General features: G+C 41.9%; 1 protein-coding gene across 4 annotated transcripts in view; it reads left to right on the top strand.

Moving 5' to 3' along the window:
• The window catches only part of LOC109627891 (pleckstrin homology domain-containing family G member 3-like), a 33,572-nt gene that overhangs the window by 908 nt on the left and 8,903 nt on the right, over positions 1 to 23,761 (top strand). For 2 of the 4 annotated variants that reach the window (XM_069536007.1, XM_069536008.1), the window contains exons 2-8: positions 5,401 to 5,468; positions 17,126 to 17,667; positions 20,649 to 20,749; positions 22,286 to 22,355; positions 22,521 to 22,567; positions 22,638 to 22,788; positions 23,189 to 23,320. In XM_069536007.1, coding sequence (XP_069392108.1) covers positions 5,420 to 5,468; positions 17,126 to 17,667; positions 20,649 to 20,749; positions 22,286 to 22,355; positions 22,521 to 22,567; positions 22,638 to 22,788; positions 23,189 to 23,320 — 1,092 coding nt within the window. In that variant the 5' untranslated portion in view covers positions 5,401 to 5,419. Of the gene's footprint in view, positions 1 to 1,401; positions 1,534 to 5,400; positions 5,469 to 17,125; positions 17,668 to 20,648; positions 20,750 to 22,285; positions 22,356 to 22,520; positions 22,568 to 22,637; positions 22,789 to 23,188; positions 23,321 to 23,761 lie in introns of those variants that run through there. The other 2 variants (XM_069536006.1, XM_069536009.1) reach the window with 2 other exon arrangements.

Here is a 23,761-nt window from a genome sequence, read left to right as displayed (position 1 = left end):
AAAGTTCCATCTTCTCCTCTGACCTCACTTGACCCGTCAACACAATAACCTCTGAACTTCATTTTGAGATAAATGTTGCTTCGATGCAAGGAACAACGCTGTCTTCCAGGTGGTCCAGACAGGAAGCAGCCCGAATGTGTCTTGGATCACAGACTTGGCTCTTGGATTCTTCCTCCTGAGTCTTGGTATGCTGCAGCTGTGATTAAAATTACCAGAGCTGCAGAATGTGAACGCCACTTTCTTTGTTATGTTGCGGTTCAACACTGCTTTTACGCTGCTTAGGAGATACCTGGATATAACAGGACCATAAAGTTCCAGCTTTTGCAAGTCGCAGCTCGGATTTCACAGTGAGAGTTAAAGGTCAGCTTTAAACTCGACCCATCGACACTGAGTGTTTGTTTGACAGTGGAGAGTGTGTGCCATAAGTAATACAACAGATGCCAGAGGGAGGTCAGAATGTTTACCTGCGCCATGGAGGTTATGTTTTTACCCCTGTCCATTTGTTTGTTTCTTTGTGAGGAGGATTATACATAAAAGTACTAAACAGATATCCACAAAACTGGTGGAAGGATGGTTCATGGGCCAAGAAAGAACCCGGTAACATTTGGCATGGAGAAGGGATGGATCTTGCAATATTTATCACTTTCTTAAAATTGCAGGATTGGTGTTTTTTTTTCCCAGGGAATAATGCATTAAGAAGAAAAAAAATCTGACATATTTGGGTGAAATTTTTCAGTTTGTCCTTCACACATAAAGAACACAGCAGGAGATCGTACTTGTCAGACACGCTCATAAGAATAGGAAAATGTCTGGAACATCCAGATGAGGGGTGGACCATGCAGGTGGCAGGACACAGAAATCACGTGTTTTTGTTTACAGCACACGAAAGGCTATCAAGCCTTTCAGTCTTTCCAAGTTAATAGGTGTCCTCTACCATTATGGCTTCTTTTTTCTTCCTGAGATATTTGTATTCTTTTTGTTTTTTGGTTTTGCATCCATCATTTGTTTGATAAAAGATTAACACTCTCACTTACCTACACTGTAAATTTTTCCTGTTGACGCTTTACTAGGGGGCTGGCAGGAAAAGTCCTGAAAAATGTCCAGAGCAATGGACTTGGATATTTGCGTTCCCACATACGGCCGCTCTGGCAAATTTCAGGAAAAAGTCCAGACTTCGGCTGAAAAGAGCGTGTGCAATTTGGTATTGCTTGATTCAATGTAAGTGGACTGTTGGGATTTTGGTGGAGGTACTTGTTCTGCAGAGTGCCACTTAAATTGTTGTTGTTATGATGTTGAGGAGCTTTCTCTGAGGCACAGGGGAGCTGTTTGCAGATGTGGTGTAATGCACCTTTAAATGGCCACACTGAAAGTTCTATTTCAAGGCTTGGTGTCTGATTTCCCCCTCCAAATAGTGCAGGTCACTATGGAGGACCACTTACCCACCGGTTGTTCAACACTAAAGATTTTTAAGCACTCGAAATCTTTTCATGTCATCTCTCGAATAAGATGGCACTTGCCAACTTCACTTGCCAGGTAAGCATTCTGTGGTTATAGGTCACTGGCGTGGAGGTGAAAATAGCTGTTTCTTCCTTTTCAGCACAGCAGGGAACAATTATTCTCCCATTAAGGGCTATTTTGGCCAGGGAGTGTATGTGCACCATATGGGCAAAACTCCTCACAGTGCCCTGCGGGTGTTCATAGGGGTGGATCAGTTATCGTCCACTCTTAAAAAGCGTGCGGAAAAATGCAGCAGACTAAAATAAGAGGCTCATACTCTGCGCGTCTGTGGGAAGTCACGGGTTGGGGCAGTGCCTTTTGTAGGAGCTGTGTATTTAATTGAGATGAAGAGACTGTCAGGGCTTTATTGTTTTCCCCAGTGAATGAAAAGCTGTTAGTCTCTAAAGGCCTGTGTGTCAGCGGACAAACTGCAGGAGTGATGTGGGAAAGAGGGCACTCACAGAAAAGCTGTTTGTCAAGGGGTATTTTCTGTCAGGGTAGACAGGGTAAGAGGGTAAGAGAGAGGTCATGCAAAATAAACATGGCACCGATGCTGAAATAATTGAGACTCTATTTCTTGGTTAGCCCGCAGGACTGTGGACCTCAGCCTGCCAGGCTAGAATGGATTTTATTTGTTCTGAACATAAACATCTGTCCAGACTGACGGTGTCCCTAAAGGAATCTGCTTCACCGTGTCTGAGTAGAGACGTCCCAGGGGACTTATTTCATGCTCTCAGACTCCCCTGGGCCTTGTTGGGACAGGCAGTGAATGCAGCTTGATGCGGTAGGTTGCTTACTGTGACAGAGAAGCGCAGCAGCAATTGTATGAATTATTTTTAGCCTCTTGTCCCATCAAATTGTTCTGCATGAGGAAAAAAACGTTTTGTGTTGTTAATTGCTGCACAAAAGGCAGATCTAGTTCCTTTTTGGATTCAGATTGTGGGTCCAAACTGTACGTCATCTGTTGTGCACATAAATCATTTTGCAATAGTTCAATCTGGACAAGTGTTTTCCTTGGAGACTGTTAGAATAATGTTAGAATGGAAATACAGTCCGTTATTGGCAGCAGTCTTTTTGGTGAAATATGATGTCACATCCTTTCTAACTTGTCTGCGTCGGTATGTCTCTTCCTGGAGAGACAGAGAAAGTGACATGTCTACCTGATAGCAGAAGTCATGTTTCTCACTCGATGCCTTTCTACACATTCTCAGCAGTTTCACTTCCCGCTATAACCTTGATGGTCTATAGTGGTGAAAAATACCGCAGATATTCACCACCCCCGAGGACCCTATTTCCTTGAGTGTGTCAGGCCTGAGGTCTTGGTTCAAGGGATTTGTTTGTCCGTGCGTATTTTTTTACAGGTTCGTGGTGATGACTCAGAATAAATGTTCTCTTTATTTGCATGAGCGCAGTATCTCGGTCAGCATCTGCCTTCCCCTTAATCATCTGTTTGTTGTGTTTTAAAGAAAGGAATTCAGGCTTCGACCGCCTGGATCAGTGCAAGGCCACAGCGATTAGAGGGACAAGGAAGTTTATCAGCCCATCTGAAGAAGTGATCCATTGCAGGTCTTTTAATAACCATCAGATTCTCTCTTGCAGCATCTGTCTCCAATTAAATGGGCAAGCTGCAGATTCCCATGTGGGAGGTTCATGCTGCGGGTAATGCAGTAATCAGCTGTGGGAACCAAATGCTCCCCCATTTGTGTGAAATGGCAGCTAGTTCAAGCACAGGTGGTGAGTTTGGTATGAATGTTAGTCTGTGCTTAGTGTTTTCTTTAGGATCTTAATTTGTCCATGCCCCTTCCCTAGGAAAACAAGGATTTGGAATTATTATATGTCAGCAAACAAGGAGGGGAAGGTTTTTGAGTTACGATTGTTGAATTCTGGCTAGAAGTGTTATGATTGTTGGTTTCACGGATTTTAACTGTCCTGTTAGACATTTTCAACATTTCATTTTCGCCACCCAAACCACTTTTCACCACCTGTGACCTTCCATAAGACTTTGAATAAACATATTTTAGGCCCAGACGTCTACAGTGTATCTAGGATTGAGTCCATTATTCGTAGTCTAGCCTCTCATTGACCAGAGGAAGATTAGCATAGTTCTGGTCTGGTCAGTAAGCAGGGTTAGCTCAGATCTCATAGTGGTAAGGATTATCAGAGGAATTTATGAGTTCACTATTCATTGAGACCATTTCAAAGCATGCCCCTCAACATGATTACCACTTATAGAGGTTTTCCCAAACCACCCGAACACTTGAAAATCAATTAACCAAGCACAAGATGCTTTATGGAATCTCCATCGTGGAAGACCTGCACTGATCAAGCACAAATCAACATCATATAGTAATTTCTTTTCCCTTTTGTTCTTCAAGAAAAAATGCCCGTGTGAGAATACAGCATGAAAATTGAGAGGTTATGTTGATGACGTTTCACATGTGACACAAAACTGGAAAAAAAGAGAACAAGTATCTAGGAGTAGGAGAAGACCTCAACAAGGACGTCAACTTGGAAAGACAATGAGATTCGAGAGCTTAAGGTGATAATGGCTGGCAGCGAAGCCAATGTGCTGTCAACAAAAACATGCGATTTAAAAATTATGTCCTGCGTCCTGCATGGTCTGTGCCGTTCCCTCTCCTGAAAGTTCCGGACATTTTGTTGTGAATGTGTCTGACTCAATCTGCTGCTACGTTCTTCATTTGAGAAATAACATTTTCTGGATATTTTCCAGAGTTCATGCCTGAAGAGCGACTGTAGTAATAGTCAAAGAGACCTTGCAAGCAAAAAATCATGTCAGTGTGATTGGATGGACAGATTTTTCCCTCACTTGTGTGCTTTGCTTTGCCCCAAGCTAAAGAAAAAAATAGGTTTTGCGGCTGCAGAGATTCGTGTCTAGTAAACAAGTTTTACGTCAGTCCAGGCTGCAGCTGCAGGGACCAGTGATCTTAATGTTCAGAACCAGCTCTGTGACTTTGCTCCTGGCATGCCTGCACATCTTAATTGGCGAACCTCTTGGCAGCGGACTCTGTTTGGCCTCGGCTGGCCTGACTGTCAGTCTGGCACAGCGGCCAGCAAACGCACTAGGAACAATGCCCATCCTAATCCCCGAAGAATTCCTGCTCCTCTGATCTAGCTGGCGCAAGAATGTGATGTCTAAAAGGCCGGAGGCTCACCAGGAATCACACGGAGACGAGTTCTCATGTTAAGGAGCCAGAGAGGCAGTGATGTGAGAAACTGGCTGCAAAGCAGCTCCGAGGGGACATATCTCATCATTAATAGAACCACAGCCTGGCATGAGGGATTAGAAAAATACATGCCACCAGGCGCGAAACTGTTACCTCACTGGACAGTTACACTGATGATGAGAGATTTGTTTAATGTGGCGTGGATTCTCTTAACTAATAAAGCAGGTTTATGTTGAAGAAAGTAAGTTTGCTCACAAACAAAAAAAACATCAAACATACAGGATTGAAAACATAACCCTCTTGTTCTTCAGTATTTATATGGCTCAAATGTCAGAGGTTCCCAAATCCATTAACTTTGCAGCTGCTAAATCTGCTAAGTGCCCATTAATGGCAAGTTGGACTCACTCACTCCTTTTTTCTACCGATTAGCATGAGATTATATCAGAGTCACCCCCCACATATCTTAAACCTGCTTACACTATACATTACCAAGTGGCTGGCATGAGCTAATGCAGAGCAGCGAGCAGGGGAATGAGAAGAATTTCCCCTTTATATAAGACCTTGTCTCTGCTCTCCTAGGGCCAGGTCAGTTAAGAAAAACAAAAGTGTGTTTTGATATAAACCCATAAAAAATGAAAAGTATTGCAAAGCTGTCACTACTAAGTCTGGACATAAATTGGTAGGCTTGTGTTTGAACCGTGATGTTTTGTTTTGTCAGCTCAAGAGGCCTGAGTGCCATGCCAGAGGGGTCCCATTCTGCTCTCCACCAGGGCCCAATGGGGGAAGGTAAGGTCAACGCAATTGTATCCAGTGTAATCCATGCTTTGATAATTGCTGCTTATGAATTGACCAGTTTTATAACATTGGATTTAATGAGCAGGAGTTCTATAATGACGGTGGGTTTGCTTGAAACCTGGGACAGTGTGCTAACATAACACAGAAGTACATTAGAGGTGAATGGAAAAATCCCTGGAATGGAAGAATAGAGGAAATGTAGAGGCAGAGCCGAAAGAGCAATGAACTCCCCTCCTACAGTCCCAGCTGGCAGAGAGGCTCTTTGTGTGTCTGTGGAGCTTGGCCAATCACCACCCCCCACCCCCCGACCCCCCCATCCTACAACTGAAACTCCTGAACACTCGCACATCAAACCAGAATGTGTCAGAATCACCAACAGCCAAGATGGTTAGGCTGACCTTGTATGCTGGGGGCCACTCAAATTACATATTATTTTAGTGTTCATTATTCAGTCGCAGAGCCACTGCATTGACACAGGGACTCTTTGTATCTGTTTGCCTCCTCTGTCCCTCAACCCCCAAGCTCCCCCCACGCCTCCTCCTCTCTCCACTGAACACATTTGGCGCTTGGCTTCGACTTTGGCTGAAGAATACCAATGTGTCAATGGTTCCCTTTTTCGCCTACGCCTGTCCCTTTGCTTCAGCTTTGGCCGGGAGAAGCTTTTGGCTTAGGGAGACGTGTGCCACCCTCATGAAAATTTGTTTGTCTATTTCCTCTAAAGGCCATTCTGCGCTGACATCACAGTCTCACAGCTCATATTGCAGCTCAGATGCGGAGTACGAAATCACCTTGGCTTGACAGAACACCCACTGCAGCTTTCAGTTTTGTTGTTTGTGAACCACTTGGAGTTAATATGTGACTGACCTTGCTCTCCTGCTTTAGATGGATGGGTGGTTATTAAGGGGCAGGGCTGCTGGTAATGCACCATCTACGTGAGGTGATGATTGGAATCGGTTAACAGGCAGGAGGAATGCACATGGTGAAAGGAAGCCCCCTGTCCGGTCAAGGAAAACAGTGACAAGGTTGTGGTCCAGCTCGAATTTCTTTGAAGGGCCCAAGGATTTTAAAGTTAAGTTGTAATGACGATTTTCCCACTACAAGGATTTGTGCGTCACAAGGCATGATCAGACAAAACCAGCATGAGGGATAATATTTGGGCTGTGCTCCAAGATCTACTCAGATGTTCTTCTCAGCTGCTGAAAGTGTTTTTTCCATTGTTCTCTCTAAATACTTTTCCAGGCCAACCTGGATGACAGGAAAAGTATGAGACCCTTCAAAATTTCCACAAAAGTTAAACTTTCAAGACCATGGTGGAATGTGAGCCAGCGTTATTATAATGATTGTGTCCCACATGTGAAATATATGAATGTTACCAAGGCAAATGTTCTTTTAAGGCTACATCCACATGTCTTTCTTTGGAAAATAATATTTAAAACTGAAACCCTCCCTGTCCACAGAAACATTTTTGCTCTATGTCAGTTTTGATCCACTTCCATACTAACGCATATGCGTGTGCCAGTGTTAACAGGAATTGCTCCAGGAATAGATAATCTCCTTTGCATGTAAGCAAATGCAGAATTTAACTACACAACAGCTGTTAGCAAACACAACAGTCAGCAGCGCTTTTAACTGATAATCCATGTTGTGCACTACACTGGTAGCTGAGGCCTGATAATTTAGCAGAGGCTATGTCGGGATTGCATAGACCCAATCAGCAAGCGGTTGTGATTGTGTATTTCGTTGTTGCCAAACATCTTAGTTTCGGCATGTTGAGAAAAAAACACAGCCTCAGATTTTTCAAACTAAAACGGGGCCAGCAACGATTTTTAACTTCTCCATTTTAGCGGCTCAAACAATCTGGAGTAGTGTGGACACCAGGCGTATCCATTGCAGAGTTGATGCGTTTCAAATTGAAACATAGTGATATGAATTTAGTTTAGGTTGTCAGTCCAGTGATAGGGACTTAAGTCATCAGTAGACCTGAGGCGGCTCTCTCACCGATAAGGGTTCCTGCTGACCTACTTAACCTCAGGCAGGAATGTAGCTGCATGTGCAGATTGTACAGCTTTAAAGGGGTTCTAGGGGGACGGAGGGATCATCTCCATTCACTGCAGCTTTTCCAGATCAGTGGGCACAGGCTTGTGGACACAGATAAATGATGGCAGGGATGGCTGCATCTCTGAGTGGGATTGTTAATGGAACTTCTGGACTGAAACTCTTTCTCTGCTTAATTGTCCATAGCATTAATTATCAGCCGCCTCAGGTGAGCCTGTATCAACTACTGTTCAAGTCATGCACTGACACTCAGCTGAAACCCCAGAGTCCCTGGTTCTCCATGTTTGCAGCATCTTACTCAAGTTGCACAGGTTTATGTAAGTCATTACATAACATGGCTGCAATTGTAATAGAATTTATACAGCTCCTACATTCACTGTGCTTTATTTCATTGTTTTGCTCAGGCTCTCATACCCATCACAAAAGAATTTATTTCAATGTAAATGATTTTACAGCTCCTACAATGGCATTCCTCCTTATAGAGCTCTTTTAGTGGATTACCCGCATTAGTTACAGGCTCTCTGCCGTGGGTGTTCCTGCTCGATGACCTCTTAGGAACTCATTTGAATCTATAAAACTCTTTATCGTCTTCCTGCATAACACCACACAGGATTCAGTTGATGGTTTCGCAAACAAGCATGCAGCACACTCAAAATATTTTCTTGCACATTTGATGCTACACACAATAATGGCTTAGTGATGTTAATTAGATGTTTTTGCAGAAGATGGTTTGTGTAATAATGCTCTTGTGTGTAATTTATTGTAGCAGGGCAAAAGCATAGCTGCGCTGTGCCAAAGCAAGTATAAAGTAAGTGTTAATAAGGCCTAAACTAGAGGGAGAACAGCATCACACCCTTTATAATGCTGCATGTGATAAATAGCTAAATGTGAAGTAAATGAACTGCTCCCCCCCCTGACCTCCCTCCAATTCACACTGCTGTCCCACCACCAGCCTGTGTGGACTCTGCAGAGAGGCGCTAACAGGACAGCAGTTTGGTTGTAGACTGTCAAACTGGTGGTAAAGTTTACAATGGACTCACACCTCGGAGCCCAGATGGTGTGTGTTGTCCAGAGGAAATGTGAGTTTTGAATAGATCCTGAGCTGGCAGTGTTGCTACAGCCTGAAGGGTTCTTGGTGGTGGTGGTGGTGGTGGTGGGGTGGGGGGGCTTGTTAACGGAGGAGTTTCTTAAGTGGATCATCACATGCCAATGCACTGAGGTCATTTGGCATGACTGGATCCTTTAAGAGCCACGGTCCGGCACAGGGGAGGTTTACGGGATTAAAACTGAGCTTTTTGTTTTGTACATTTGTAACATTGAGAACCCTGCCTCTTTTTAACATCTCGTCCTTAAACAATATAAAAAGTAAACAATTCATTAAAATGTCTGAAATGTATGACCTAAGTTATAAAGTTTGTTGACTTGTACACTTACATGATCCAAAAAATGTTCAAATCCTGACAAATCCACAATTTTATTCATGTGACAAGATGTTTGATTTTGGTCGCCTTTTATTTGCATCATATTCTCTTTACCCGTTGCTTTGTCTGTCTCTAAGATCACTTCAGGTGCAAATGAAGTAAGACAAAGGTAAAACACAATACTAGTCCGTTGGCTGTTTTTTCCTTCCAGTTTTTGTATTGGATACTCATAATGCATCGTTGCTGTTTTCTGCATAACTTGAATAAAACTTAAATACATCACCTCATCTGTGAACATGATTTGCACCTGAGTCAGGTAGATTTTCATCAGCAATGGTGGTGAAGACATCTCCCATGATTCCACGCTGCTTCACAATGTCATCAAACTTGGTCTTTTGTTATTGTTTTGATTGAGAGATTCCTAGCAGCCAAAGTTACAGATTGTACTTTTAATTCTTAGGAGGGTGTTTTGTCCTTTGCTGTCTCTGTTGATTCATAAACAATAAGATCGATTTGACTTAATAGTGCTTTTCCGAGAACCTGATTATTTGCAAGACTTACCTAACTTTTTTACTGCTCTTTTGTCAGACATTCTTAGAGTTTTACACAAGCGTTTAAAAAACATTTACAAGTATCTCTGATATTTAATAACACACAGATGACTGAAATTTATTGTCTCTCGTCAGAATTCCCCAAAAACTTCCCAGCACAACAGTTTGACCTTGACTGTCAGTGTGGAATGCAGGTTCAAATTGTGTGTGTGTGCGTGTGTACTCAGTCTTTGTCGTCCACTGTGATATATTTACCATCTCTCAGGCTAGTTATTAACACAGGTTTGAAGGTTTGTTGTGAGGCTAGACACAGGTAGAAATCAAATCATTCTTTTCCTACAGTATAAAGGAAAGTTCAAAGAAAACACTTGAAGTGACCTGAATTCTTTCCTTCATCAATGGATAAGAAGTAAATCCACGTTTCAGTGTCTAATCACCAGTGTTCTGACTCATGCTGTTTGATAATGGTCTGTGAAGACTCAGGGCTTAATCTTCACCGGCACCCTTACTGCTTGCGCCTCCTGCCCTCCTGGGGGGTCAGCCATTCAGTGATGCCAGGTGAGGAGGAGTTTTTCTCATGGGGATCAGCACAAGACCACCTCCCTCTCCCAAAAGTCCCTGTGGGGGGAGGTGAGTGGCCAGAGGTTGTGGAGGGGTGCGGAAGAAGGAAGTAAGGAGTGAATGTTGAGGAGCGGAAGGCCTTTATTAAGATGTAGTGCAAACATGATTCTCTCTTTATTCCCCGAGGGAAACAAGGTCACACACTGTGCCCTTGGCTCTGAAAGATAAGTTAGCGGATTAGCGGTCAGCTGGAGAGCCAGTTTGAAGTTGTTTTTTTTCTGTCGGCCAATTAGGAACAAGGAGTTTCCATACATGTGTTAATGTGGGAGATGAAAGTTCTCTGGTCAGTGAATCCACAAATAGTAACTCTGTGAAAACAGGTGAGAAATCAGCTAGAATGTGCTTTAGACCTTGCCAAGGAAGATATGGGTATGTCGCAAGAAAAGTTGTTGCAAAATGTACTGAGCAGACTTCCTTTTGTGTAGCTCTATTCTAAGCACTTGTAAAAAAAATGAAACAAGGCCCAAGGTGATGGAATTAATGGATGGAGCTGTCAAGACAGTGCCAGGCACCTAGGAAACAAGGAATGACTCATCATGATGAAACATAGCAATGAAGTTACCAATATTTTCTCTGTTTTATCATTCCTGATAGTACATGTGTGATCAAGCCTGTGTCATGTAACTTAAGATCGGCTGGGTTTAGATTCATCGCCTTATAATAGGTGAGTCAGGATGAATCAGGTAGGAAGGTAGGAGCGGTTAAGGTACTAAACTGAGCAGGTAGGGGCTTGTACTTTTTGTGGGATTTTCTGTCCATTCCTACTCTTAATTTTTGTTTTTTTACACTCAGGAAATTACTGAAAACTGATGCAAGTGGCAGCATATAAATTATCTAATGTTCTCTAAAGCTAGAGCCTGGCTGATATGGATTTTTTTGGGGCCAAAGCCGATACCAATATTGAGAAGTATAATATTCCCAATATTTATATATCAGCTGATATAAGAGCCAAACCTGACATGAAGTGGTAAGTCTCAGGGCGGACGATTTTTATAGGCAAACCAGTCCATTGGTATTCAGAGTGACTGCTGATAAAGTCACTCTCTCTCTGATGCTAAGTGCCTCTGCAGTTGTATAAGTTGATAAGTATTTGCATGCTGAACATCAATATACGCTGTGTTGTTCCTGTTTCTCTTCTTCCTCTTTTCTGGTTTGATCATGAAGGGTCAGCAGTCAGATACAGTATCACATTGTAAGTACAAAAAGTACTCATGCAGGTGTGTCTCTTTGGCAAACCACTTCTCTTGAACTCTGTCGTGCACACTCATCATTCGTCACATTAAAGTCTGGTCACAGGGGGATTAGAGAGGAGCTTGGAAAAATGCAATTTAGAAATCATCCTGGACTTTTACCACTTCTTTCCGAAGAATTTCATCACTGCTGGCTGACACATTAGATTGGGAAAGGGGTCTCAGATTTCTGAACATGTTATTAAATCAACTTGATTTTTATCTGCTATTGATAACAATACTATATTTCTTTGTAGAACTTATATATATGTGTGTATACAGTATATATTTTTTTATTTTTAATTTTTTTCCAATACTCAAGTAGGCATTTTGTTTTGCAATTCACTGCATACAAATAACTGAATAGCTCCATTCTGTTGAGAGTATGAAACACAAGTTAAATCAAGATAAACCAGGCACATGGCTTTGTTGGTGGTTTTAGATGTGCAAGAACGAAACTATCGCTTGTCCTGCGACTAATTTGCATGGTTATCTGCATAGAAGCTAGTTTGCAAGTCAAGTAATCACAAGGTTTTACAACCAACAACTTGTGTCATGGCTGCGTGCTGTGGCTTATCATGTTCGAGAAAGGGATGGTATTCAAAAATGATGCATCAGTATTGTGTGCTAAATTACACAGCATCTTTGGGGCTTACTGTAAGTTTCTTCAATGTGTCTGTCGTTAAGCAATCATGTAAAAAAAATTACACAAAGAATGCTTTATGTCACATACACAAAGAACTTAAGACAGACAGAGATCACCTCTGTCATACTTGTGACTGTGGCCTTTTTGGAAAAGTTAATAACCAGGTGCTGCTGTATCCATTTCAGAGTTTCTGTTCACCTTTTGCACCACCTTATTAGGTGCTGCATGTCATTCGTGTATCAGTGATGTCAGAGGCAGACAAGTTTATGAACTGTCTGCATTGTTAACCCTCTGATAAGCTCACACTGAAAAAGAAGCAAGCGTAGACTTACATTATTAGTTCTAGACTGCTTAGTCATCGAGCCCTTCGGGAGTGAATGTCCTGTCTGCCTTCAGCAGGGAAACAGACCCAGGTCTTTCCCATAAATCACCTGTCATACACTACTCACACTCACTTGCTTCTCATCAAATGAAGTCATACACTCAGACTTGGCTTGACAGTATTTTATTTGGACATTTTCTTAATTTAAAATCACTTAACATTAACTTTACAAACTCTGTATTGTCGTACAGCGTCACTGCCTCTGTCCAGGGGATTTAGATTCGGGGGAGTCAACAAAAGAGAAGGGGAGGTCATGCTCGTAGTATTAACACACCTTTGTCTGTAAATGTTAACCTTGGCTTAACAGACAGGAAACTGGAATTCAAAGTATTACAATGAGGAATTAGGAGGTTTTTTTCCTGGAATTCCAACCATTTTTGTTTTAGCAACAACATTAGTAATCTGTGCACGCACAAGAATGTGAGGTATTGTAATCCATTAGGGATCAAATGGTCTCTACACTCTTAGTTTACACTCTTGATGACTTTGTTGAGACAAAACTAACTCCAAATACTACACATACTGTCTCTCCAGCCTTGACTTGGTTAATGGTTATGTCTGTGAGTTACCAGCTGTAATGATGCAGTTGTGTAACAAAGGGAGTGTTGTGTTTTGTCAAGGCTGTGTACTTATGCTGTAAAATTGTGGTTTTTGAATGTGAAAATCAATGGCTGGGCCAAAATGGAAATTTTGCACTGACCATATATTTAGCGGGACAAAGCTGTCTCCACAACTATTCTGTGAGGTATGATTTAACAGGTCTGTTCACTGAGCTGTTTGTAGCCTTCTCTTCTCTCGACCAGCAGGGGCAGATGTAGTGAGTACATAAATGGTTTCTATTTATATAGCGCTTTTCTAGTCCTGATGACCACTGAAACGCTCTACCCCTCAGCCACCGCCCTATGAATATGAATGATTGGGTCAATTGGTAATTTTGCTGAAAACAGATGCTTTAAAATAGTGTGAGCTGTTCACTGCCCCTCCTACGGTAGTTTTATTTTATAGACCTTTGGCTGCAGTTATTGCCAAAACTTAAATTGGCATTTAGGTTTTAACTGATTAATACCAAGAACAATTTTCTCTCCATTAACATTAATGTTGACAAAGTTCTCTAAAGCAGCTGTTGCATTTGATCAGTTTCTTCTGCTGAAAAGAAAATTACTGTTCGTTTGTGTATCCATTTTCCCACTACTATCATTAAGGCTATGTCTGTTAACATTGCAAAAGCACCAACAGCAGTACAGCCAACGAAGGCCTACAAATCAGGACAGCTGAAGACTGATATGACCTGTACTGTATTCAGCCACCAGGTGGCGATCGTGACCCTTTGGCTTCACTTTTGGGGGGCAGTCATGTCATCCATCTTTACATAGTCAAGGCTCAAACAAAGAAATGCACACTGCCGTGGTGCTCACACTACCATGGGAGATTGTGGGAGCAAACCCGGCCCTTTGCTGCATGTCTTCTCTGATCTCTTCCAATTTCATGCATACTATCCGATCAATAAATGTGAAATGCTCAAAAATATCTTTAAGAAAACACTGTAGTTTTGGTCACTAACTGTTTTTTGGTCATTAAAAAACAAGACGTTAACAATTAACACAACTTCTATATAACATACCAGGTAAAATACACTCTGCTATATTTAAGTGAAAACATGTACTGGATGTTTTTTAAAGGATGAATTTGATACCAGGCACTTACCAATGCTCTACATTTAAAAACTGGGTGGCACAGTAATGGGCATGGCTTTGCCACAGTGGCTACAGATTCCTCAGAGATTGGTGATAAGTGTTTGCAGATGCTGAAGAGACGCTGTGGCACTGAGCAAGACCAGACACTATGACATTTACACTGTCTATACGATCATGATTATGTATTTAGTATATTGAGAGAACAGCATCAAAACTTATGAGTCACAAAGGATGCAGATCACAAGTCTTTGTCTGTGGCGACTGGCAGAATGGAAAAACTGTGCATTGCATGAAACGGGACCGTGTTCTTGGCTTATCTCAGACTTGCATGTTGACCAGGTCATTTGCATTCCTCTGCACGGCCGTTATCAACAAAGTCAGTGAGTGGTCCACCGTGGTTGTTTTCTCCTGAAACGTGTGTTGTGGTATCGGCCACAGATAACGTAAGCCTGTGGAGCCTGTATCTGAAGTGGTCAATCAAAGTTGTGGGGCTAAGCTGCTGCTGGATTCAAGTGCATGTTCAAGTTTGATGTTGTCACTAACCAGCAGCAAATCGTATCCATAGTCCACATTGTGCTGTTCCAACCCCTCCCCTTTTATTTGGCATGGACTTTAGTTTGCAGCACAGCAGCGGTATTATAGAAAGATAAGGGTGGGAGGAAGGAGGAAGGAGGAAGGGAGTTTCACATGCCAGACAGGGGGGAAACTCAAAACCATCAGTAAAGACAGAAGTGACAAAGGATATGAAAGCCTCATTCAAATTCATAGTGGTGTAGTGAGGGTAATAGCTTCCCATTACACTCCAGATCAACCCTATGATTTGTCACAGAGCGTAAACAGAGTTTTCTCAAGTGGTCAGCTCCTGGTTGCCAACTCATCCTTTACTCCCTGTGAGGTTTTGCATGGGAACTGTGTTGTTGGAGCAGCCGTGGAACAAGTAGTGCAGGGAGAACAAGACTCTCGTGAGTTCAGCCCATGGAAAGTTTGAGGAAGCCAAGAGGTGTGTGTCTGTGTGTGTTTGAAAAAGGCAATTTGATTCTTCATGTAAAACCTTTTAACTAGCTGAACCTCACACTTTTCTCAAGAATTTACATATGTGATATTTAGCTTTTATTATGCCTTTATTCCTACGAAAGTTGTAAAAGGATGTATTGTATGTTGTATGTTTATTAAAGCAACACCATGTAACTTTTACCGAGGGCCCTCTTCAGCCACACATAGTTATTACTGTTTGAGCTGTTAAGTGGTTTTCATGTAGAGATAAAACAAAGCCTATCAATGTGTTGAGCTGAACTGAAACACAACTGAATGGTGGATATCATCCATGATCCCCGGCTTTCTGAACCAGAAGTGCTATGACTGTAACAAATGCACCAAACTCTGTATAGAATTGTTGATATTTTAAAGTTTCCTCACTGAATATTGGAGATAAACACTGTTTTTTAATGACTTTTAAACTGATCTACAGTTCAGCATTACACTTGAACTTTCTGGAGCAGATTCTGGTCATCTAAGCTGCTGCTATCAGTCCGTTCCACACTTCTTCTCACAAGAGATCGTACCAGCTCACACAAGTTACATAAAGCAACGACATGTGTTCAGGGTGTGGATGGGGAATGAAAGCAGCACCAATCTCTCTTTTCCAGGTCGATATATCCTTAAACTAATTTTGAAGCTGATAGTTCAATCATTCATCAATCAGTCGATGGTCGCCCCTTGTTTGACAAAATACCTTTTGACAGCTTCAGGTTTTCATTATGAGCTGTCAACACTGGTCGATTTCAGGCTTGTGACATGATCTACATCTGTTGGCTATCAACATGGAATTATGCTTTTCATCTCCACTTAGCAGTAGCACTTACTGGAATGATGTAACTTTATATTTAGCTTAACGATGGTTTGTACCTTGTTAATTCCTATTTATTAGTCTGTAATTAAATTTCATGACAAAGCCCCATCTCTTCAGCTTGGTAAAATGGTTTTGACCCCTTTGCCCTGCAAATATTTAAGGAAATAGAACTCTCCGTTCAGTGGGCACTCAGTGCCCCATTCTCACACAGCAACATGGTTTCTTATATTTAGGAAACGTTTGTGGGGAAAATTCCCCATCTGGTCAGGAAGGAAGTGAAACTGAATATGGATTCCATTTCTCTTAAACTCAGAAGGAGCTCAATGAAGGCATATAAACAAAGCTCTGGGTGCCTCGCTCCAATTTTTTTTCTTCCCATTAGTTTTCCCTCTCTGTTTTTCCAAAGCCCAGCCTTCACCAGTCAAAAGAACAAGAGGAAATGGCTGGGTTTTCCATAGAATATGCTGCGTTGCAATTAGGCCATGTCAGTAATGATTTGAGCTGAGGCTTTTACTGTAAACCACTCCTCTGTGTCTCAGCCTGGGAGAATAAACACAAAGCTCAGAGCTGTCTTTTATTGATGCTGGTCAATGTAGCTAGAGCGTTTGCAGAATTATATTCTTCTGGATTGGTGCCTCGTCAGTGTATTAATGCAATCATGCCTTGCTGGTATGTGTGCACTTGGTGAGAGAAGACAACTATAAAGACAATTCACAAAGTATGTCTGGATAGTAACAGCATTGTAGAAAAAGTACATTCATGTTTACTGTATTTTTGCATCTGTTAAAGAAGGATAAAAAAACAAAAAGTAAAATGAAGAAGCTTTGTAGGAAAACACCAGTATATCGCCCCAATTATTCTCTGATAGCCCAGGAAACTGCAAGGTAGAGGAAACAACAAATATCACAAAGATGTTCTCAAATTAAAATATTTAGTGCAACAGTCGCTCATTGGAAAAGACAGGTAACATGGCAAGTATGCATATGTGGCATTGATTGAAAAGAGCAGACATAGCACATTTTCTCCAGTAAAAGGTATTCTTGTTTTATGTATGAAGCACTTACCTTCTGCAATTAGCCATGAGTTTAGTAGATTGAAGTGTCTCCAGATAGATGGAGACAGATATCCATTTCTGTTTCACTGACTACAGTGTCTCTCAAATTCTGACGCCTCTGCCTTTGTTTCTTTCTCCTGTCCCAGAATCCACTCAGTTGTCCTCGCCTCTCCTCACCAGTAATCATGACCAGGCAAACATGGACTTGGGGCCAGACTATTACAGCCGACTTTGTGCGGAGCCACTGGATGGAGAGGGTGAACGTCCAGTGAGCCTGGTGTCAACCCTGTCCTCTGACTCATCCCGTGACAGTCGCAGCCTCTTCGGAAGCACCATCGCAATACCTTCCTCCACCACCCCACCCATACCGTGCGGGGAGGACATAGACTTGGAGCTGAGCCCAGCCAAAGGTAACGGCCAACAGGCTGGAGACCAGAGTCCCACCCTCATAAGCTCCAGGGGCCGCTGGCAGGAACAGCTGGAGCCCCGGGTGATCAGCAACCAGTGGAACAACAACAACGCTGCCTCCAACAGGAAGGTGAGCGCTGAAATACCTCACATCACTGCCTCGCCTGTCGTCACGGACGCCATGGCGCCCAACCCGAAACTGACCTACGTGGACCGTGTGGTCATGGAGATCATTGAGTCAGAACGCATGTACGTCAAGGACCTGCGCAGCATTGTGGAGGTGAGTGGATGTCAGGGTTACGCTGACTGCACTCAAATTGGATTTTCTTTCAGCCAAGTTCACTGTGAGCCACTGGTTGATATTGTAGAATGTAAATTATCAGTATTCAGTTTATTTGAAGCACATGTTTTCCTAAAATGAATGTACAGCTGCGACTCAGTGTCTGCAGAACTCTTTGGGGGTGACTTGCTGAATTTGTACAGCCTGCAGCCAAAATATGGGGAATTGGGCTCAACAGCAGTTGAGAGCAAATTATGTGTAGTCGGTTTGTGGCCAAAAAATTTGTCTGGGTGTTGTAAAACATCCATTTTTCTTTTTCCTTTTATTACCAGGATATATCCTGATTCTGTGCTTTCTAAATTAATTGGGCGATTGACAAAAATATATGTCTGACATCTGACAATTGTGTGTTTTGTTTATAGATTTTTAAGGCTGTGGAGTTTATTATCTTGTCATAGTGATTTGTATAAAGCACTCTGTATATTTACAGTGCAGTGAAAATTTACAGCCTGTAGCCCACAGAGCGTGCTCATATCTGGAGTTCAAACACAGTCAAAACTGGGACACAGTGCAGGTCTTTCATGGCAGGAAACCTGGGCTCTATGATCTTCGTCAGAGATAGAAGAAACCTCATTTCAGACATGTGACCCATGGAAAATGGGCCAGGAATGATTTTACTACTCAACAAACTTATCTCTTATCACTTTTTTCACTTTTTGCAGTCTGGAAACAACTTCCAGATGAAGAAACCTCCCCAGCTTTCACTCTTCCGTGTTCTTTTACAGAAACAGGAGCGCACTGCTGTCAAACAGTCTCTGATGGTAATGTCTTTAACACGTGAAGCATTTCACAGGCTGACTCGCAGTAAACCAGCTCGCACCTCTCCTCACCTTGTCTCCGACTGTGCTGGCGTCTGGCAGTTGCAGGGGCGGGGGGTTCTGGCTCGTCGGGGCTTGATTAATGACTTGCTTCGGACAAACACTTCCACTGCTTTAAACTATTTCAGCTGACGGGAGCAGCAGCCCCTGCCTGGTCTGGCCCCGCTCACTCAGACCCTGCAGCGAGCTCCGGCCCAGACTTAGCTCTCAGGAGCTCTCAGCCAACACAAACACCTCCATCTTTGCACCAAATGGAGAATAACATAAATGAAAGCGGAGCAAGCGGTTTTTCCATAGACTACAGTGTGGGAACAGTGTCCAGCACAGATACAGTATGGCTTCAGTCAAATAGATTCCATGCAGCTCATTTTAATTTCACACTGAGCCTTGAATCTGACAGAGATGTGTGAAACTCGTTCCCTCATCTTGGAATTGTTATTTCAGCAAACTATTGTAATTCAAAGCTTCCCCTTGATATTGACACTGAAGACTGAAACAGCTGCTGAAGCTGTGTCCACTCTGCCGTCAAATCCAGTGAATCACTCTCTCTGAAGTCTCTCTCTCTTTACTGTCTATCCATAGAATAAGGTTTAGAGAACAGCTGTTTGACCCAGCTGGTCTCACATGTCTAAATACAACCTCAGCACCTGGCCCGGACACACCCAGAAGAATTGTTCAAAAAGAATGTGAATCATGCTATTGGGTTTCAGAAAAAAAAGCCAGTCCAACATATTGCTCCTCTTTTTTATTTTTTCCACTTTAGTCTTTGTTGCCTTATTCATATATACAGATGGAAAAAAAAGTAAAAACTAAATTGAAAACTGTAATTTGTAACTGTAGAGAGGGTTTACATTTACACAAGTTGTTTGCGAACAAAGTTTTTCCAATTTAATATTCTGTGGCTCAGAGAGAAAGCGGGACATCAACTGAATAGAAGGTCATGCAGTTTGATCCCAGTCTTCCCTATTCCAGCGTGCCATAGTGTCCTTGGGCAAGGTATCGAATCCCAAATTGGCTCTGATGGCTGTGTGGTTGGTGTGTTGTAGAGAAGAGTCTTCAACACTAGAAAAGCATTACGTAGATAGAGACCATTTACCATTTAAACTGTATTTATTTATTTATTAATTAGATGAATCTTTGATTTGACTAATTGGTCCCACAAAAGTCCTTCACTGTCAAGACTGGCGTTCTGATTCTTTAAGCTTGTCGCACTATAAACCGGAAGACTCCAAACATAGCATTAAATCTCTCATGCTATGCTAAAGGTCATGTGTGTATGGTGTAACAACCATAGGAGACTATGAGGCGCCCTGCTGACTGCAAGTCAGCATTGCTCCAGCTGCAGTGAAATTCTCCATCCATGACCGGCTGCAGTTCATTCAGTCAGTGCGATGTGATGACTCTCCTCTTAATCTGGGCTGCCTGGCATGCTCATTAAGTGTGTGTGTGTTTCTGTGTGTGTGTGCGTGTGTGTATTTGCACCACATCTTCTGGGAGCATGGGTGTGTGTACAAGCTGTTCACTGGTAGATTCTTTATACAGTCGCTGAGTTCATATGGGGCTTTCTCTTGTCCTTTACTCCTGCACTTGTTTGTTGTGGTTTGTGTGGCACATGAGTGCACAGTGGACGGAGAGACAGGGCAACCATCCAGATGTAGGAATATTTGTGGTTTTAGATATTTTTATCCACCTCTGAATAGATCCGTGGGGAGCAGCATCCTGGCAGGGGAACGGGCTGTGCTGCTGTTTATGGTCAAGGTACAATGGTGCCTCCTCCAGACAGTCACATAGGCCCCCAGTCACTGGAACAAATCCTTAAAAGGATCCTTTAAACTCACGTAGCTGTGAATAAATCAACCTACATCTTTCACGTTAAAACCTTATGACCATGACATCAGACCTAGAATGGTATAAATCCTCTGCACAAACCTAATGTTTTGAGAAAAGTGACCATTCATTACAGAGGATTTACTGGATGAACGTTTAAAGGAGAAAAGTATCTCTCTTTATGCATGCTCCCTCTGCAGGTAGGAATCCACAAGTGCCTGAATGATAGTAAACCATATTGAGTAATAGAATATATTGTATTTTCTGTTTTTCCAGGACTATTTGGCTCACATCATCGACATGAGCAACCTTCCCATACGACCAGAGCAAGTGTGTGCCCTGTTTGGGAACATAGAGGACATCTATGAGTTCAACAGGTACGTCATCGCCCCAGGTGCAACCTCACCAACCAGCGTAATGTCTAGATATTTTTGTTTTGTAGCTTACATCTTAAAAAGTACATAGATATGTACATGATGCATAACCACTGATGACTACGGCAGAGCAGAGGGGACTGGGATCAGTTACTTCCTTGTACTTTTTTCCTTTCCATGCACTTTGATGTGTATGTACTCTGGTATTCTCATATTCGAGATAATATGAGGAATGTGGAGAATTCATGACGCCTAACTCCTTTTCTCTCACTCGCTGCTTGTGTTTCATTCAGTGAGTCAAAGCAGAGGCAGGGAGGAGCAATGGGGCAACACTCTCCACAGTAAACACACTGGTGAAATGGTTGCAGCTAGTTTTATATTCAATCATCTTACGTCAGCAAGTGCTCACTGCTGACCGTGCCGCTTGATAGAACAACACATTAACATTCCTCTGGTAATGTCAAGGCTATTGTACAGTACAAACCACTAATGAGGTCGATTTGAATCTTTTTCTTTTTTTTTTATGAAATTGAAGTCAGCTGTACAAGAGAGATTTGGGATGCAAGGGGGCATGCATTGTGGTTTTCAGAGAGACAATGCTTTTCTTTTGTGTCACATTGCACTGAGAGGCTTTGTCATCTTTCAGTTAGCAATTCAGACAGCGATACCGGCTTTTATTGTGGATACAGTTTCAGAGGAGAGATGTCTGTCCTTGCCTGTGAATAACATAAGTGTGTCATAAATAACAAACCCAGTCACCTGATTTACTCACCATCGCAGGGATCATGTAAACCATCCATACTGCAGGTGTTGTACTTACAGTGAAGTTTGCAGAATTACTTTGCTGTAATTCAAACCCCTGCAGCCCCAAGAGCTCTTGATACCCACTAAACTCACATTTATCAACAAATGTCATTTCTGTGACGCCAGCATTTTTTTCTTTGTGACCTAAGTAAATCATGCAGTGTGAACAAATATTGACTTTGTTTCTGAAACATACCTCAACATCAGTGCTTTCTTTTCTTGTATTATGAACATGTCGGCATATTTCCTTGTAATTGCTTACAGATAAAGCACAAAGTCTTTGATTAAATTGATGGATTTCAGTGTGATGAATTGTGTTTGATTATTTTGATTATGTCCTTCGAGGCCCTGTTTTTTTTTGTATTGTAATTTTCCCACAGTGACCTAGTTGTGCACATTTTATTGAGGTGATGTCACACCAAGTAAATCCTTAATAAACCATACAACTGTCAGGTTTTCAGAATACATCTTGTTTTTTATGGCACCGTCACAGAGGAGAATTTCAGGTCAAATACTCATTCTTGCAAGTCTGAACATGAAACAAGGTTATTGTTTAACAGTGTATGACGCCCTCTAGTGGCATTATTACTTAACTAATGTCAAATCTCACTCACTAGAAAAATAAAGGAACAGCCACTAATAATTATTTCTTCCTCCTTTGTGGTTTACGTCTGCTTTTCTACACATAGATATTAGGTTAACGTGAACTCCCTGTTGTTCTGTTCTGCTTTTCAGTGAACTGCTGCAGTCTTTGGATATGTGTGAGAACGACCCTGTGGCCATAGCTAGATGCTTTGTAGATAAGGTCAGTATATCTTCCTCATCCAACATTACAGTTAAATTATTTTTAGTCTACTTAAAAAGATATGTTGTTATTTATTTTATGTTACCTAATTACAAAGTTAAGATGGAAAGTGTTTACATGAAATAAATAGTTGTCAAAGTGTTCTTCTGCTTTGTGTTTCCTCAGAGTGAATACTTTGAAATTTATACCCAGTATTGCACCAACTATCCCAAGTAAGTAGCTAGAAAATATCAGTTTAAATAATCCTGTGACACATAAATGTAATCATCTTCTGCTCTCTAGCTCTGTGGCAGCACTGACTGACTGCATGAGGAGTAAAACCTTAGCCAAGTTCTTCAGGGATCGACAAGCTGCTCTGAGGCGCTCACTCCCTTTGGGCTCCTTCCTGCTCAAGCCAGTTCAGAGGATCCTGAAATACCATCTGCTGCTGCAGGTACACAACATTCTCCTTGGTCACACTGCTTTAACATAACTTTTCCTCAGTATGTCACCTGCAGGCCTCAGATTTATAATACTGTTATTTAGAAGTATTAGAGAAGTCCACAGCCCTGATGCATGATGATGAAACAATGTTATTTTATAACTGCACCCTGAAAAATGCCTGAGAGTGTTTATCAATACAGCCAAAGAGCGATTGTCTCCTTTTCCACTCCTTTAATTTGATTAATATCTAAGGCCCCAGAGGTGAAAAGCCATTTAGTATTTTCAAAGCTAAATAGGTAAATAGATTGATATGGATTCACATTTCTCTTTGTTTGGGAAGAGATTCAATTAGTTCCATGTGGCGTCACCCTCCTGTCAGAAGTCATAACTGTCCCTGATCTCTTCTAAAGGAAATTGTGAAACACTTTGACCCAGACGAGGAGGGCTATGAGGTGGTTCAGGAGGCCATCGACACCATGACCGGAGTGGCCTGGTACATCAATGATATGAAGAGGAAACATGAACATGCTGTCAGAGTGCAGGTCAGATCCCCACACATGCATTCAAACATCATTTTAAAAGGTCTATATACGTCATTGTCAAGAAGTACTCACACACTGTCCACTACATATTCAGTCAAGAGGAATTTAAGAAGATGTCGATACTTTAGAGATTTTCTGGTTCCCTTTGCCAAGCAGGCTATATTTTCTTCTTTTCTTAAATTTTTTTTTTAACATTGCAACAATGGTTATTTATCAGTTTTTTTAGGGAATAATGCACAGAAATACCAGCTAATATTTAGGTCTGTGTAGAATTTGATATCAATCTGAATAATAATGTGAATCCATTTCTATTGAGGGCTAATCTGTTTTTCTGCCACTGTACATTACCACTAAAGTAAAGCTGAGATAATGTGGATTCAGGAAGTAAACAAACAAATATGACCTATCTGTGTTGCTGTATGTGTTGCTGTATAATACGGT

Source organism: Paralichthys olivaceus, chromosome 12 (assembly GCF_024713975.1).
Source record: "Paralichthys olivaceus isolate ysfri-2021 chromosome 12, ASM2471397v2, whole genome shotgun sequence".
NCBI classification, from domain to species: Eukaryota; Metazoa; Chordata; class Actinopteri; order Pleuronectiformes; family Paralichthyidae; genus Paralichthys; species Paralichthys olivaceus.
The sequence above is the reverse complement of the archived record's forward strand: the minus strand, read 5'-3'. Positions and strand labels throughout refer to the sequence as shown.